The following is a 17934-nucleotide window of genomic DNA, read 5'->3' on the forward strand; positions in this document are numbered from 1 at the left end:
GGGAGGACAGTGCTACAGTGCTACCCCGGAGCCATGTAAAAAATTCTCAGGCGTGTTGATATCCAAGATATATAAAGCACTGGTAGAATTCTGTCACTGTCACTGTCCTCCCGTTGTTCATCAATTTGCTCAAGCGGGCCCAGTAACATTGTGAGACTTGCTACTGTGTTTGGCACATCGAATACATCACAGGTAGCTTGCCAGGCTCTGCCCTGGGGGCGAGATATTCTTGGTACCTTGCGGGGTTCTCCGAGAGGGGTGGAGGAATTGAACTCGGGTCAGCCATGTTGGCTGCGTGCAAGGCAAACACCCTACCTGCTGTGCTATCGCTCCAGCCCTTGGTAGAACGCTACAAGAAAAAAAAAATCCAACCCTCTCAAAAAATGGGGAGAAGAGATGAACAGGAACTTCTTCAAGGAAGAAATACAAATGTTCAAAAAGTATGTGGGGGAGAAATGCTCTATTTAATGAACTAGCCATCGGGGAATTGCAAATCAGAACAATGAGCTATCACCTCACACCACGGAGACTGGTACTCATCAAAAAGAACAACAGCAACCGGTGTTTGCGAGGATATGGGGGATAAAGACCCCTCATTCACTGCTGGTGGGGATGTTAACCGGTTCAGTTCTTTTGGAAGATAATATGGACATTCCTCAAAGAACTAGAATTGAGCTTCCAGATGATCCAACAGTTACGCTGCTGGGAATAGACTACAAGGACCCAAAAGCACAAACCAAAAGAGACATCTGCATACCTATGCTCTCTGCAGCACTATTCACAACAGCCCAAACTTGGAAACAACCCAACTGCCCACAACAGATGACTGGATAAAGAAACTGTAGCATGTAAGCACTACACAGCTCCGAGAAAATATAAAGTCATGCAATTTGGGGCAACACGGGTGGATCTGGAGAGTATCACGTTGAGCGAAATCAGCCAGAGAGAGAGGAACACACTCAGAATGATCCCCTCATACGTGGGACGGAAGGAAACCTCATGGAAATATCGAATGCCCAACGGCAGTAGAACTGGCCTTCAGTGGGAAGGTTTGGAGCGGGTGGGACCAGGCATGCGGTTAAGGCCTGTATGTGGTTGACCCGGGTTCGATCCCCAGCTCCCCATATGGTCCCCTAAGCACCACCAGGAGTGTTTCCTGAGCTTTTGGCTTCTTTGCAAAATGTTATTTGGACAAAAGGAGGGGAGGACTAAATAGAGAAAAACATGAATGGTGCTTAATTTCCCAAGAGGACTCTCTTCTTTTTCCCCCCTTTTTTTTTTTTGCTCTGTCTGGGGTTCCCACACCTGTGTGGCAAATGACCTCTTGCTGAGCTACATCTGGCGGCCTAATTTAATATTTTAGATCCCTGGAACTGGAGTGATAGCACAGTGGGTAGGGCGTTTGCCTTGCATGCAGCCGACCCAGGTTTGATCCCCGGCATCCCATATGGTCCCCCGAGCACCACCAGGAGTAATTCCTGAGTTCAGAGCCAGGAGGAACTCTTGTGCATCACTGGGTATGACCCAAAAAAAGAAAATATACATTATATATATATATACATATATATATATATATATATATATATATATATATACCAAACACATACTTTTTGGTTTGTTTGCTTTCTTTTTTCTTTTAGTAATGAAGAAATTATTATATGAAGATATTCCTGAAATTAAAACAAAGCCTTCCATGTTAAGAGGTAAAGAGACCAACGGCTGATGTAGGGTCGGAGAGACAGTAGAGGAGGGATCTGGGCGTGGGATGGCTGGGCGGGCACCACCGAGGGTCTCTGGGCACTGCCAGGGGCTGCTCCTCAGCACAGAGCCAGGAGTAGATCCTGAGCACCCCCGCGTGTGGCCCCCAATGTCCCCCCCACACACACACAGACACAAAATTAAACAGAGGTAGGGGCTGGAGCCATAGTACAGTGGGTGGCACACTTGCCTTGCACACAGTCAACATGGGGTCCAGCCCCAACATCCCATTCAGTCCCCTGAGCCCTGAGTTTAGAGCTAAGGGTGTTAGAGTCGACCCCCCCCCCCCAATGACAAAGAAAAGAGCCTATAATGCAAATCACGTAGCAAGGTATATTGTTCTGGCTAGCTGGGGTCCAAGTATCCACCCGGCACAGTGGGTTTCAACAAGGACCCTGCACGCCAGATTCAACAAGTTCTTAGAATTTCATTTTGGCAAGTCAGCATTGCTCAGCAAATTTCTATTACCCACAGAGTACACATACCTCTATTTGTTGTTGTTGTTGTTTTGGCCCACGACATCTAGGCCACCTGACAGTTACATTCCTGACAGCTACATTCCAGAAACCTAATCTTGATACGCGGGAAGTAATCTTTGACAAAAGCATCTGGTTTTTCTGCTTTTCTTGTTCCTGGAAGAGGCTAAGAGACTCAGAAGGCACAAAGCCTGTCATGGTAGTTCTCTGCTGAGTGGGTCCTAACAAGGGTGAGCGCTGAGCACCTCCAGGGGTGACCTCAGAAACAAACTCAAAGATTAAAGAGGTAAAGGGGGCTGGAGCATCACCGCCACCCCTGCCCTGGCTCCAGAGGTCAGTGGCCGTTGGGCCAAGGCCTCCCCGCCGGTGACAGAGAAGGTCTCGGGCCATTGAAGAGTGTGCACGAGTGGACTCGGGGAGCCCAGGGAAGGGACGACGCAGGGCATGCGTCTTGTCCCCCTTAGCTGGGCCTTCCTCCCTCTAGAAAAGTGGGTCATCAATCCAGAAGAGGCAAAACTCAACATCTTGTGCCAGCTGGAGGTAAGGCCCGGGTGTCCCCGCAGGTGCCGGGCATGAGAGTCACTGTTGCAGGGACAAACAGCCCGGGGTGTTTCTCGCTCGACCGTGTTTCCGTCAGGGTCACTAATCGTCGTCTCCTTCCAAACAGTTCCAGGAAGACTTCGCCAGCCTCATGGAGTCGCCGCTGAGAACCCTGCCCAGCATCGGTCCCCCGCGTATCCTGGCCTTCAAGCCTGAGCTGGGCTTCCTGGGCCCCAAAACCAAGGTGACCTCATTGCTGCCAGGATGAACTGCAGGACTCGGGGCCTGTGGACATGGTCCCATGATGCCCAAGTCATTGCTTCCGCCCAGTGTCGGGCGGGCTGGGACACAGACCCTTTGCCACATCCTTTAGGAGCTGGACGCGTCCCTTGTCATGGCAGGGGGTCGGCTGGGGCAGCATGCAAGGGCCCCGGGGAGAGCACCCTTGTCTCTGCCTTACTTCCTGTTGGTCCATTTTGTCTTGGCATGCCTGGGCGTGTGGTCACACTGCTCCCAGCATCCTCTGTGTGTCCCTCTTTTCCGGGGTCACCCTGGTGCCCTTGCCAAAACCCAATTCCATCTACAAAGATCCCCGTCTCCGCATGAGGTCACAGGAAGAGACTGCAGGGGGTGAGCCCAAGGAAGGGAGGAAGGGGCTGCACAGCTCAGCTCTGCGCAGGGCTTGGGAGGCCTGGACACAGAGAAAGCTTTGCAGGAGTCCATCATCTTGTTTTATTTGTGGGAGTGCCACCCCCCCCCCCCACCGTGATGCTCAGGGGTTGCTCTGGGCTCTGCACTCAGGAATTACTCCTGCAGGGCTCAGGGGAGCATATGGGATGCCAGACATCGAACCCGGATCTGCCATGTACAAGGCCGTGTATGAGGTCACCCTACCCTCTCTGCTATTGCTCCAGTCCCATGGAGTCTATAACCTTTTAAAAGAATTTTTCTTTTTTCGCTCTTTGGCCCACCCAGGGATGCTCAGGGGAGAATATGGGACTCTGGGGATCTCTCTCTGTGCAAATGGCGGCCCATGTCATAATGTCGGGACTGTTTACTGATCTGGTACTTCTTGACAGAGTTTGTAATAATCACTGACCAGCGTTCTTTAGCCTCCTCATGCCTGCCAACCGCCGCCCCCCCCCCCCCCATCCTGCAGACCATCCACAGCCCACAGGGATGCCCAGGGCCGTAGACCAGCTGTTTCATCCTGTCTGTCCCCAGGGGCCAGCAGCCCCCCTCACCCCTGTACCAATGGTTGAGGGTCACGGTTCCAGGCCATCTGCCCCAGCCAGCATTCACACTCATTTCTCTCTCATACATTCCAAACTCCCCACCCCCACACCTCACCCAGGGCCTCTTATAGCAACGAAATATCATTCCTGCCATTCCCTCTTCCTTTGACAAGGCCCCCCAAGGCCCCCTGAGGCTCCTGGGGGCTCACCTGTGCTCTGGTAACTGCACCAAGAACAGACCCCCCCAAGGCACCCCACTCTGGCCTGCCCTTCAACCAAGGTGGTCTCGCAGCTAAAGGACTCGTGTCTGGGGGTCTGCCTTCTCTGGCCCCTGACAGCCCACACCCCACCTGGGTGCCCCCCCACCCCAGCTGTCCAACCAGAGCTGGAAACGCGCTCCCCCTCTCTGCAATCCCAGGGGCCCCAGCCACCTCCACAAGGCCAGGCTCCTGCCTTAGTGCTCAGGCCAGGCGCTTGCTGAGTTTCCCTTTCTCCTAAAGGAGAAGGACGAGGAGCTGGAGCTGACGTGTGAGTTTTGTGGGAGAAATCTGAAAGACCTTTTCACCACAGTGGACACGAACCTTGACACGACCAGCCTGGAACCAGTGAAAAGCGTAAGTTGCACAGCAGGTTGGCTGAAGAATCGGTGTTTTTAAAAAAAAAAAAAAAAACACAGCATCCTTCTCCCGTATCTTTCCCCGCATCATCCTCCGCATTCCATCCTTGCTTGTTTGTTTGTTTAGGCCACACCTGGGCTTATTCCTGGGTCTGTGCTCAGGCATCACTATTGACAGGCTTAGGGAACTGTATGTGATGTCAGGGATCAAACCCAGGTTGGCCACATGCAAAGTGAGGGCCCTATCCCCCAGAACTCCCCTGCATTCCTTTTTAAAATTTATTTATTTTGCTAGTTGAGTCACACCCAGCGATGCTTAAGTGTTACTTTTGGCTCTGAGATCAGGAATTATTCCTGGTGGTGCTTGGGGACCATATGAGACGCCAGGGATTGAACCCGAGTCAGCTGCATGCAAGGCAAATGCCCTCCCTGCTGGACTATTGCTCCAGCCCCCTGTATTCCATTCTTAAAAGAGTTCTGTGGCCTGGAGGTCTAGGCCAAGGTCAAGGCTGGCTGGTCGCATGCAGGAGCCCAGGGTTCAAACCCTAAACCCTAATACCTTGTGGTCCCTGGGGTACTGCCAGGTATGGCCCTTAATACTTGCCCCCCCCACACACACACACAATTACACTAGAAAGAGATGTGTATTAGTTGTGGAGGACAACTAATACGCCTCTGGAAACTTGGAAATCCTCCCCAAAATGAGTTTACCATGCAGCCCCTGGGACTGGCTGTCATGAAGAAGGCAGGTGACAAGGGTACGAGTGAAGAAGGACAGAAAAGAAGCGTCCAACTCTGCAGAGGGAGTGAATGGCAGGGCAGCTGCTTCGGGAGATATTCTGGCGGCTCTAACGGAGAGCTGACCCAGCAGTTCCAGCCAGGAGGGCTGATGACGCGGGAGTGTGTGCAACCAGGTGTGTGACCCCCAGCACTGCGGAACATGCATCGCTGAGTGTCATTCCTGGCCCCGCCACAAGTGTGAATCGCAGGCAGAGCCCAGGCGTGACCCCAAGGCCTGTCAGCAAGCGCCACTACAAAGGAAAGGGAAGGGGTGCGATTTGCAGACCGGTGTCCGAGTCCGTGCTCCATGTCGGCAAAAAAAGACAGGCAGACAAGTGGCTGACAGCTGGGGGAGGGATGGATCCACGTGATCGAGCCATATGTCGGGAGAGTCATTCTTCCAGAAATGAAACCTGGGCCGGAGTGATAGCACAGAAGGTACAGTGTGTGTCTTGCATGCGGCGGACCCGGGTTTGATTCTCAGCACCCCCGAGCACCACCAGGAGTGACTCCTGAGTGCAGAGCCAGGAGGAACCCCTGAGCATAGCTGGAGGTGGGCCCTGTGAAGAAAAAAAAAGAAAAAAAGGAGAAGGAGTGGGAGAGAGGAGGAGGAGGAGGAGGAAGAAGAGGAGGAGGAGGAAGAAGGAGGAGGAGGAGGAGGAAAGTTGAGGAAAAAATCGAGGAGGAGGAGGTGGAGAAGGAGGAGGAGGAGGAAAGATAAGGAGGAAGAAGGAGAGAGGAGGAGGATGGGGGAGGAGGTTGGGGGAGGGAGGAGTCCTTACCGTACTCAGTACGGATGGCCCTTGAAACCACTGAGCCACCCGTTTCCTTCCTAGGGTCAGCCCGAGCCATGCAGATGCCTCGGGCTCCCCCAGTCAGGGCGGGAGGGCGTGGCTGCTCTCGGTCTCGGCAGTTCTGAGGCCGACTCCGATGGTGTTTGCACCACGCTGCAAATATTAAAAAAACTCGTGAATCACACTTTAAATCTGGGTTTGTATTTTATCTGGTCCCCACCCCCAACCTTTTTGAGCCAAACTCTCAGGACTTCCTCTCGACTCTTTTAGGATCACTCTTGGGGAACCCTAGCTGTGGGCAAGGGATACACACCAGCACTATCTCTCGGGCCCCCAAGCTTGGTGACTTGGATGGCATGTGAATTCATCATACCCTCACTAAGCGCTTACCAAAGAGAATTTTTGCGAGATTGCGATCCACACCCACCCTGGGCATTTTCCGTGCCTCTTTCCCCCGTCATTGTTACCTGGGCCGGGGAAGATGCCCACGACCACCTTCTTTCAGAGCGCCTGTTGTGGCTATTTCCGGAGTCTCCTCGACTACATCTTCGAAGACCAGAAGACCCCTGAGCTGGAGTTAATAGCTATCGGACCCCACGCAGCTCATGGCACGGAAGCTGAGAGAATCAAAGCGAAGGAAAAAGCTCTGCAGAGGTCAGATAGAGCATTTCTTTCTCATTTAAGCGGATAGGAAGTTCTTCTCCCAAGCAAAGAAATGAAATCGGGCTCAGCTTCGGGGAGCTCAGGAACCAGGAATTTGGGCAGTTTGGACCCAAGAAAGCCTTCGGGATCTGGTTAAGAGCTGGAGATGCAGAAACTCCCCAACGCTCAGCCAGTGCCTTGGTTTAAAGTGGAAGGTGCTCCTGCACCCGCTGTGCCCCTAAATAAATAAACAGTCCAATAAAGTGGTGATGCCCCCCCCCCCCGGCTCAGGGCAGCCCAGAATTCCAGCCTCAGGGAAATGAGCCCCAAAAACTAGAATAGAGACTGCAGGGCTGGAGCCATAGCACAGCGGGTAGGGCGCTTGCCTTGCATGCGGCCAACCCAGGTTCGATTCCCAGCATCCCATATGGTCCCCTGAGCACTGCCAGGAATAATTATTGGGTGCATGAGCCAGGAGTAACCCCTGAGCATCGCCGGGTGTGACCCAAAAGGAAAAAAACAAGAATAGAGACTGAGAATAGAGACTAGTGCATCCTGACTCGATGACGGGGTTCCCCAAAACAGCCAGTACAAACAGAAAGGGGAGTTGTTTCAGCAGAGTTGGTCCTCTCCCCTTTTGGGCAGCAAACACATTTTGGGCTCATGTGTCATGTACTCTTTTTTTCCATCTTGTAGGAAAGTGGAGCAACAATTTGCCAGGCAATATGCGATGATAGTAAAAGCTGACCAGCATACCGCAGCGGACGAAGGTGCGTCCATCCGTGCGGGCTGTGAAGATAAATTCCTGTGAGGCCAGGAGTTTGCTAGTTACTGAATCGTTTCATTTCAATCAATGCGTCCATCAATGCAGGTGGCTCTGAAGGTCTGGAGTCCTGGTCACCTGGTGTTTTGAAGACTTTGGTCTTCATCTCATTGTAGTGATCACATTCGATCAGCAACTTGACAGAGGGACCAGGAGATTTTGAGTTCGTGGTTTTTTTCGTCCAGTACATGTTCTGTTTTGCTCTACAAACTGGGAGATGGAGACTCAGTTCAGAGTAAATCTGATTCCTCCCTGCTTGCTTATATTGGCTTGGCAGTCGGTGGTCAACAGAAATAAGTACGTGTGAGGACTGACTTGTAGAGACAAAAGTAGCTCTGGATTTCTACCCTTGCTTTTCTCTACATCAGCACTCACTCAGAGTAACTTCAATTGCCCGGTGCACTGAAAAGATTCTAAAAGAAGATGTATTTTTAGTTTTACTCTTTAAAGCCTTGATAGTCAACAGTTACCAACTACATCTAAGGTCAGAAACTTTTACTTAAAAAAAACCCCTCATTTTTCTTTTTTAAGAAAGGAATGTTCTCGGGGCCTTAGAGAGAGTGCACCGGGTAAGGCATTTGCCTAGCATGCAGCTGACCCAGGTTCGAGCCTCAGCATCTCTTGTGGTTTCCTGAGTCTGCCAAGAGCGCTTCCCAAGTGCAGAGCCAGGGGAGTTACCCTTGAATGCTGCTGGGTGTGGCCCCCAAACAAAACAAAACAAAACAAAACAAAACAGAATGTTCTCATATGTATATGAAAAAAAGCAATGCCTCGTGTCAAAATAATGAAGGGCTTCGTTTTTTTTTTTCTATTAAAATGTCCGAAGGACCAAGGTATTTGCAACCAGGTCTAAAATTTAATGTCGAAAGGGAGGTTTTGGAAAGCCCTAAACAGTAAGCTCTTTCCAATGATTCTTTCCCTAGACACCAGACATGCTAAAATTTCTTACCAGCTTTCTATGGATAGTCAAGTGAAAGAGAAAGAAGTGGAAAGTCTATGCGATAAACTACTGAAGAATAAAACTATATCCATTGTTTGTTGTGATACTATAATAGCAGGTGGAAAGGTAAGTAGTTTTGAATTTTTTCCTACTCGCAATTAGTTTTTCCTTTTATGCTTACGGAACGGGAATCAGGGCCTCGGGCATGGGGAGGTATGAGCTCGACCACTGAGCTACATTTCTGGCCCCCGACCTGGTGGTTTTGAAAACTCAGTTTTACTGAACATTATGGAAGGAGTCAGGAGGAATCCAGGGTAGCCCTGGGACCATTCACTGTCAGAAGCACAGACTCAGCATTGAGCATTTACTAGACTTTGTCACCATGTCTGACAAGTTTTAGGGTGGGGGGTTTGGATCAAAGATTTTTTTTTAATTCTACAATGTGCTGACTGTAGGGTCAGAGAGTGAGGTCAGTGAGCTGAGCACAGGCTGTGCATGCAGGAGGTTCAGGGTTCGCCCCCCAGCCCCACACATGGTTCCCCAACCACCGCCCAAAGCAGCTCCGAGCACAGACCTAGGAGTAGCCCCCAGGCACCACCGATGTGGCCCCAAACAAACAATTACGATAAGTGTACGTTTAGGAACCTTTGATACTCCTAGAAAATTAAGGTGAAGGGGAGAGATTCACCGCTGTCTCCAGGCCATCGATATTTTCTGGCCCTGCAGTGCCCAATATGGTGAGACCTGCCGCAGAGGGCTATCTAAATTGAAAATACATTTGAAATAAATAACAATTTTAAGTGTAGCTTTTGGGTCACATGAGCCACATTTCGAGTGCTGCAAAATGACTACCACACAGCAATTCAGTTGTGAAAAAATTTTTTTTGGTGAGGGGTGTCACACCCAGCAATGCTCAAGAGTTACTCCAGGAATCATTCCTGGTGTCAAGATTAAACACGTGCAAGGCAAGCACCCCACCCACCGTACGATCACTCTGATCCAAATACGAAACGTTTTTATGATCACCTCAAGTTGTAGTCGCTAACACTCTTCTAGACTTTTCTTTATGCTGATTTTTTTAAATGTTGATAATTGTGTTATCTATGCAATATATGACCACATTAGCAGCAGCGTGACCTCTTATTGTCTAGTTTTCGCTCTCAGAGAGCCCGGCAGGCTACCGAAAGTATCCTGCCCGCGTATATGCCTGGCTGGGAACACCTGTTAAGGTGATTGGAGGCTGCCCCAGAAGCCTTCATCCCTCTTGGAGAGCCCGGCAAGCTACCGAGAGTATCCCGCCCGCACAGCAGAGCCTGGCAAGCTCCCCGGGGCATTCTCGATATGCCAAAACCAGTAACAATGATGGTCCTCATTCCCCTGACCCTGAAAGAGCCCCCAATATGCCATCGGGCTACACTAGCACGTGACAGGGATGAATGGAGACATTACTGGTGCCCGCTCGAGCAAATTGATGAACAACGGGATGACAGTGATACAGTGATGCAAAATATGGTAAATTTGATAAAAATTTCTATAACTAATTTTTAAACTTAATTATGTAGTATTCCCGTTATCTTACATTGTCATTCTAATATCTGTGATTTTTTTCAAATAGATTATATAACCATTTCCCTGTTATTGGAGACACAGGTGATTTGATTTGATTGCTTTATTATTATTTTGTGGTGTCAGGGATGGAACCCAGGGCCTAACATGCAAAGCAAGAGCTCTGCTGCCCTGACACACCGATTATAAACATATTGTATTTATTTATTCATTTATTTTTTGCTTTTTGGGTCATACCCGGCGATGCACAGGGGTTACTCCTGGCTCTGTACTCAGGAATCACTCCTGGCGGTGCTCGGGGGACCAAATGGGATGCTGGGAATCGAACCTGGGTCGGCCACGTGCAAGGCAAACGCCCAACCTGCTGTGCTATTGCTCCAGCCCTGTTGTATTTATTTTTGACTTGCTAAAAATATTGCTTTAAGTACTCTTGTGTATCAATTTATGTTTATATAAGTATAGTTCCTCAAAATAGATTTCTAAAAATGTAATTATTGAGACCAGGCTTGTTCCTCTTGGGAGAGAGAATTTTTTTTGTTTTGATCCCCACACCTGACTGAATTCAGGGATCACATCTGGTGGGCTTGGGGGACCATATGGGCTGCTGAGGATCAAACCCGGGTCTGCTGTGTACAGGCAAGTACTGTCCCGGCTGTTCTCTCGCTCTGGCCCTGTGCTAGTGCTCACTGAATTGACCTGAAAGTGTCATCTTCAAGAGACACCAGATACTGCGGCTTATACAGCAGTTTAAAGTTGGGGTTATTACATATAATTTAATATCGGCAGAGTCTGGCAAACTCCCTGTGTCGTACCCAATATGCCAAATACCAGTAACAATGATGGGTCTCATTCTCCTAAAGAGCCTTGAATATAATCTCAGGGCTAGGATGAAGGAGACATTACTGGGTCCTGCTCGAGGCAATCGACGATTAACAGGATGATTTGTGATTGTGATTAATATCATAGACTTCACTCTTTTAAACATACAGGTCTGTAAATTTTGGTATTCTGTAAACATTATAGCATCTGAGCTATAGAAGTTTCCCCATTGTGCCAAGGCTGGCTGGCATCTTGTTTCATTCTATTTTTTATTTTAGTTTAGTTTATTTGTGTGTGTGTGTGCGTGTGGTTTTGTTTTGTTGCTTTTTGGGTCACACCTGACAATGCACAGGGCTTACTCCTGGCTCTGCACTCAGGAATGACTCCTGGCAGTGCTCAGGGGACCATATGGGAGGCTGGGAATCGAACCTTTGAAAAGCCCTGTGCAAGGCAAACACCCTACCCGCTGTGCTATCACTCCAGCCCCTCCTATTTTTTAAGTATTTATTTTTGGCGGGGCTTTGGGCGGGGTGTCCCTGGTGGTGCTTGGGGGCTGTTCCTGGCTCTGTGTTCAGGAGTGGCCCCTGACAGTGCTCTGGGAACCATCTGCGGTGCTGGGGGTTAAGCGGGGTCAGTTACAGCAGAGCAAGATCACCCTCCTCCCCCGTCTCCCCAGCACGCCTCGAAAGGGAAAACAAATAAAGCACAACCCGAGCGCCACAAAACCCTGCAAAGTCATGTGGAATGTCAGATTTTTGCAGGAAGAGTTGTCTCAGGCAGTTTGCCGGGAGTGTGAAGTTCAGACACAGCTGCGAGCGGTGCTCGGCGAGCCCGGGCGCCCATGGAGCAGGCCTGGCGCGCTGCGTCTCGACGACAAAGTGCTGAATGTCCTTTGGTTTTCTGTGGCGTACAGACCTTGAATGATGAGTTCTGGGGAAGAAACTACAAACACGGAAGCAAGTTCCTGACTTTCTTTCCCGACGGCACAATGCAAATATTGTATCCTTTCTTTCCAAGCTGCTGGACACCTCCCCAGGGACCTCCCCTTCCCTTTCTCTCTCAGTGGTCTTTAAAAGTCAATACTTGGGGGTTGGAGCCATATCACAGTGGGTAGGGCCCGCGGCCAACCGGGTTTGATCCCCGGCATCCCATAGGGTCCCCCGAGCACCGCCAGGAGTGATTCCTGAGTGCAAAGCCAGGAGGAACCCTTGAGCATCGCTGGGTGTGACCCAAAAAGCAAAACATAAATAAATAAATAAATAAATAAATAAAAATCTCTGTCCTAAACAAGAAAATAACGGGAATTTTAAAAATAATAAAAATCCATCTTTTCACTAGTGCTTCCGATATTATAACCTGCTGCCAAGGCAGGCTATGAAGTAATAAGTTTGGGCCACAAATAAAATCATGAGTCTCTCTATGTACTAGATACGGTGATTGAGCCCCTTTAATATTTTGTTTTGTTTTGCTTTTTGGGTCACAGCTGGCCCTGCATAGGGGCTGCTTCTGGTACTGAGCTCAGGGTTACTCCTGGCGGTGCTTGGGGGGACCATATAGGACACCAGGGTTCCAGTGCCCTCCCCGATGGACTGTTGCTCCAGCCCCAATTCGGCCCCTTTATTTGGGGGTGGGGGGCTTTCAAGCACGGCTCAGGGGCAGACGTTTGCTCCCAGCCACACCTGGCCCTTTCTTTGTCTGGTGACACAATGTTGTCAGCCCCAGAAGTGCTAGGGGCCCCCAGCTCCACCCCAGCAGCATTCAGGGGCTCTGGAGCACTGCAGGGGGGCATGCAGTAAATCAAAGCAGAGTCTTTGAGTCACTTACTGGCCTGCTATTTTATTCTGTTTTGTGTGGAATGTGGGGTGGGGGCAGCCTTTCTCACAGCATGGGAAGCGTCTCACTGGGGCTAGGCCTGGCAGTGCCAGGAAGGCCTGTGACTCCCAGGGTCAGACCAGCAGCCTGTACTACACACACACACACACACACACACACACACACACACACACACACACACACACTCCAGCCCTTGGAGCTCTCTCAGGCCCCAAAGTCCCATTTTTAGAACCCCAAGACATGTCACCATTTCTCCTTTTATCCTTGTGACGCATCCCCTCTTCCTGAACAAAGGGGATTTCAAATGCTTTTGCACATAAAGATAAAGTGAACAGCTTGATGTTATTTCTCACTGATTTCCCCCTCAAAATCCCTGGGTAAGAAATGTTGGACACTTGGGGGGGGTCATCAAAGGCACGAGCAAAGGCACGGTGGGCACAGAACTTAACTTGCATGCAGTCAGCCCAGCTTCCAAACCTGTCACCCCACCCAAGTTCTGCCAAGAGTGATCCCTGAGACAGAGCCTGAAGTAAGCCTTGAGCACTGCTGGGCATGACCCAAAAGACGAGTCAAAGAAATAATGGACAGTTCAAAGCTTTGATCGATTTTTGTGTCTCCAGAAAAATGTGCTCCTGTTCCCAGTTCCTGGTCTCGGAGCAGCGTTTCAATGGGGTAGGCGGAGGTGGTTGGGCCACGTCCTGGCGTGCTCAGGGCCTCTGCCTTGCTCCGCACTGGGGCATCATTCAGGCTGGGCTCAGGGTCCGGATGCCGTCCTGGCTGGCCGCATGCAGGGCAAGTGCCTTACTCGATGGATTATTCTCTCCTTTCATTTCTAGTCTTTTTTCTTCCGTCTTTCCTTTCTTCCTCCCTCTACTCCTTCCTCCCTCCCAACATTCCCTCCTTTCATTTCCTCTCCCATCTCTCTGTCTTTCTTTTCTTATCCCCCCCCCCCCCCCAGCAAGATTTCCCTAACCAGAATCACCAGTGAGATCTGAATAGAAACGTTGAGGGCAGATCTCTTGCCTCAGTTGCCTTCCAACTGCTAGCTCTTTACTCGGAGTTCACTGAGTCTTTGGATCCTGAAAAGGCTCTGGAGTATTTCAAATGCCTTATCAGTGTCTATTAGATGATGATCAAGTAAGACCCTTTGCCGTTTATTTTATTAAACTTATTTCATTAATCTTTAGTTATCAAACTTCTCCCTGCATTTCTAGGATAAACACCACCGAACCATAGCATAATCATGCATAATCCTTCTCACATGTTACTCGCTTCCATTTATTCACTAGTATTTTGTTGAGGACTTTTGTGACATCATATATTTTGTTCCATGAAAAAAGCAAACTCCTTTTTGCACTAATAGTGCCATTATTTAACTCTTTTTTTTTTTTTTTTACTTTTTTGGGCAACACTTAACAATGCTCATGGGTTGCTCCTGGCCCTGCACTCAGGAATCACTCCTGGCGGTGCTTGGGATGCTGGGGATCGAACCCGGGTCGGCTGTGTGCAAGGCAAATGCCCTGTCTGCTATACTGTCTCTCTGGCCTGTATTTAACTCTTTAAAGTTTACTTTAACTCTTTGAAGTTTCAAAGGGCTTTCTCACAAACTGGGTTTATTCCCACGATAGTCAGGACCATCAGAACAACTCAAATGACCTTATCTGATCTCAGCTACCCATCGGGAAACCTCGCCATCATTCGAGTGCCCAGCAAGAACAATGGTTATACCTGTATCATCCAAGAAGATGCATTCACTGACCCCGCCATCCTGGCTGTGCTGAATTCTTGTGGAAGAATTACCTGCTATCACCCCAATGGAAATGTCTGGTAGGGTTCTTGGGCGCTAGGCATCTCCACTGCCAATATTTTGGGGCTTTGTGAAATTGTATTTTTCCTTGTAGTTGAAACTAAGGGATCATATTCTCTCTAGAACAGTAAGAAAACACAAACGACCATTTCAATGTGGAAAAAAATTCCTGAGTGAATTCCATGGTGTCACATGGGGATTTGGGATATGAACCCGTTATGGTCTTTGGGGGTGTCTGTACTGAAGGTGGTGTCACCTCCGCAGAGAATCTGGCAGGGGACCGCAGCTGTTCCCGGAGTTGCTCCTGGCTACCCACGCCCCTCCTGGGTCACCCCCAGCAATGAATAAGGAAATCGCTAAGGAAATCCAGACCGCGAGACTCGGTGACTTTGCGGGATCACGTAGCCCGAGAAAGGCAAGGCGGACCCTCGTCACAAACACAGCCTGCGCTTCCTGCCTGTCTTCCCCTTTCCATCTCACACAGCCAATGCTGGAGGAAGCTGGGGTGCAGGGAGCTGCTGGGGTGTCATCCCATGTCAGCTGCCGCCCAGTAGCACCGTAAATGCCAGAGAAAGTCTCCTCTCTGGGGGTTCAGTGGCAGATGTGCGTCTCATGAGGGTGGGGTGCTTCCTTCACTGGCCTCTAGGACTCCGGGGCTTCCTTGGCCCTAGGAAGGCCACTGGCCACCAGCTGAGCGTCTGAGACTCGTGTCGCCCCTTCTAGCTGCCCCCCACAAACGGATAAACTCTCCTATGGTAGAGTGGTGGCCTCCGGCCGTGCACCCCAGGTCTGCCACCACATTGCATGTTTGCTAAGTTTCAAAACATGATTTACCCAGAAAATTTTATCCAAATATTATCTCTATCCACATTTCAACCTGAGATGAGATCAGCCCTTCCAGGTGCAGTCGGACCAGGTCTGACCTGCCCTTCACTAGCCAATCCTGGGGCGCCAACGTGAGCCGGCTACTGCACAGGCTCTGCGCTGCCAAGACACCAAGCCTTAAGAACAAACGCCACAGGCTGTCGAGATGGGTGGGCTGCTTGCCCTGCGTGCGGCATACTAGGTCCCATCCCTGGCTCCCAGCTTAATCCCCAGAGACCTGCCAGTGGAGATGCAACCCAGGAGTCGGCCCTGAGCACTCCCAGGGGTGCCTCCCGCAAACACAACAGAATGAAGGGTCAAATTAAGCCAGTCGGCTAAGAGCCGGAGAGCTTTGCCCTGTACCTATCCTTTCTCTTCAACAAGGGCCTGGTGCTCCGAGAGGGGAAAAGGAGAAAGGAGGAGCAGGAGGAGCAGGAAGAGGAGGAGGAGGAGGAGGAGGAGGAGGAGGAGGAGGAGGAGGAGGAGGAGGAGGAGGAAGGGGAGGAGGAGGAAGGGGAGCGGGAGGGGGAGGGGTTAGGGAAGGAAGAGGGGGGAGAAGAAGGTGGGGGAAGTGGAGGGAGAAGATAGAGGAGGAGGGGGGAGGGAGAGGAGGGAGTGGAGGAGGAAGAGGAGGAGGTGGAGGAGGCAGAGAAGGGAGGAGGGGTAGGGGGGAGAAGAGAAGGAGGAAGGAAGAGAAGGAAGAGGAGGGGTCCAAGGGCAGGAGGAGGAAGGGGAGGAGGAGGAGGAGAAGGATTTGAAGAGACCAGGCCTGACGACGGCCGTAGAGGCCTCTGGACCAGAGCTTGGGGCTGCTGCTCCCTCAGGGATTTTTCCAGACCCGGGTCCGGGTCCTGGTTTCTCGGAGGAGTCAGGGTGAGCGCAAGGAGCTTGTAGGGGCCTCAGAGGAGCCGTTTCCTGGGCTCTGGGATCCCGTCAGCACGCGCAGACCCGCTTCCCAGCTGACGCTCAGGGAACCGCACGCTGTCTCTGTCTCTACGGGCCAGGGTGTGCATCAACCTCCTGGGAGGCCAGTACTCGGACCCCGCCGGCAACAGGGTGCGGATGTGGAGCTGGGCCACGCCGCTGACCCCCGTGCCCTTTGCATCCTTCAAGCCCGTCTTCCTGGCCCTGAACCACAACGTGGGCGTCCGCATCCTCGAGCAGGACAACATCACCATCACCTTCCTGGCCATGGGCCAGCAGGCACGGATCAGCGTGGGGACCAGAGTGCAGGTGGGCACGTGCCCCAGGGGTCAGTCACGGGAAGGTGTCCGTGTCATTATTGACACACCCTGCGAGTGTGCTGTCGGTTGGCCGCTGAGAATTAGGGAACCCAGTGAGCAGAGAAACGGACCGCCAGAGAGACTTGCCCGTGGGGATGGCTCGATTCGTGAGTGTCCAAACTACTGGGCAGGTCTCTGTCGCCTTCACCCCACCCACACCCCATGTCTGGGGCTCAGAGAACACGAGTGGCCCTAGCTCCGCAGGGGCCCAACCACCCCGGCCCCCAACTGCACCTGAGTCTCTCTCTCTCTCCTCACTCTGTTTCTCTCTCTCCTCTCTCCTCCCTCCCTCCTCTCTCTCTCTCTCTCTCTCTCTCTCTCTCTCTCTCTCTCTCTCTCTCTCTCTCCAAAAGCTCCTGAAGCCCAAGGCGCTTCCGCCCCTCCACAGCCTGAGTGAAGACGACCTCCTCCTGCTGGCCGTTTCCATCAAGGCCAGACGCCTGTTCCACAAGCTGGAGGGATGCAGTAACTTCCCCTGCAGCCCCATCTGGGAGAAGCAAAAGCCGCCCCCCTACCTCTCCACCCTTTCCCTCCGGCTCATCGCCCTCTGCCACAACCTGGATATCGCTGAGGAGACCGTAAAAACAATCGCGACTATAATAAATGAAGACATTTAAGAATCCCCGTGCCGGTGTTGTGTTGAGAGTTTGGGGAGCGAGTGAGGAGGTTTGAGCAAAGGTATGAACCGTGGAAATACGAGAGGGCTGAGGCACACCAAGCAGAATCCAGGAGCTGCTCTTGGGTCAGTTCTCAGGAGTGCTGGGGGGGACCCATGCCGTGTTGGGGTTGGAACTTGGGGCTTTCACGTGCAGACACATGCCCCGTCCTTGCCGCTTTCTCTGGGGCCCTGGTGGATGTCGCTGGTGGAAACACAAAATAACCAATCGTGCGAACACCAGTGATCACCAGGCACAAAGGGCGACAACTGCCACGACAGGGAAGGGGGAGATGCTTTCAGGACCCTCCGAAAGGCAAGAAGCCCTGGCTGGCCTGGGGAGCCCCAGGAGAGGAAGATTCTCGGGGACCCCAGCAGGAAGCAGGACAAACCTGGGAGCTGCAGGAGCACTTGGAGGAGAGCAACATGGCCAGAAGCCCATGACCACGCAGGAACAGGGAACGTGACCTAGTTGCTGGGTCCCTTCTCCAAGAGGTGGGTGA

General features: G+C 51.3%; 2 protein-coding genes across 2 annotated transcripts in view; both read left to right on the top strand.

Moving 5' to 3' along the window:
• ERICH6 (glutamate rich 6) overlaps nucleotides 1-17393 on the top strand; it is a 19965-nt gene extending 2572 nt beyond the window's left edge. The window contains exons 2-11 of the mRNA XM_056122057.1: nucleotides 2719-2774; nucleotides 2902-3018; nucleotides 4510-4623; nucleotides 6705-6853; nucleotides 7538-7611; nucleotides 8588-8730; nucleotides 11903-11988; nucleotides 14494-14649; nucleotides 16498-16726; nucleotides 17130-17393. Of these exons, the coding sequence (XP_055978032.1) occupies nucleotides 2719-2774; nucleotides 2902-3018; nucleotides 4510-4623; nucleotides 6705-6853; nucleotides 7538-7611; nucleotides 8588-8730; nucleotides 11903-11988; nucleotides 14494-14649; nucleotides 16498-16726; nucleotides 17130-17393 (1388 nt within the window). The remainder of the gene's footprint in view (nucleotides 1-2718; nucleotides 2775-2901; nucleotides 3019-4509; nucleotides 4624-6704; nucleotides 6854-7537; nucleotides 7612-8587; nucleotides 8731-11902; nucleotides 11989-14493; nucleotides 14650-16497; nucleotides 16727-17129) is intronic.
• SIAH2 (siah E3 ubiquitin protein ligase 2) overlaps nucleotides 1-17934 on the top strand; it is a 636369-nt gene that overhangs the window by 32247 nt on the left and 586188 nt on the right. The window lies entirely within an intron of this gene.

This window comes from Sorex fumeus, unplaced genomic scaffold, assembly GCF_029834395.1.
Source record: "Sorex fumeus unplaced genomic scaffold, SorFum_2.1 ptg000044l, whole genome shotgun sequence".
Classification (NCBI taxonomy): domain Eukaryota; kingdom Metazoa; phylum Chordata; class Mammalia; order Eulipotyphla; family Soricidae; genus Sorex; species Sorex fumeus.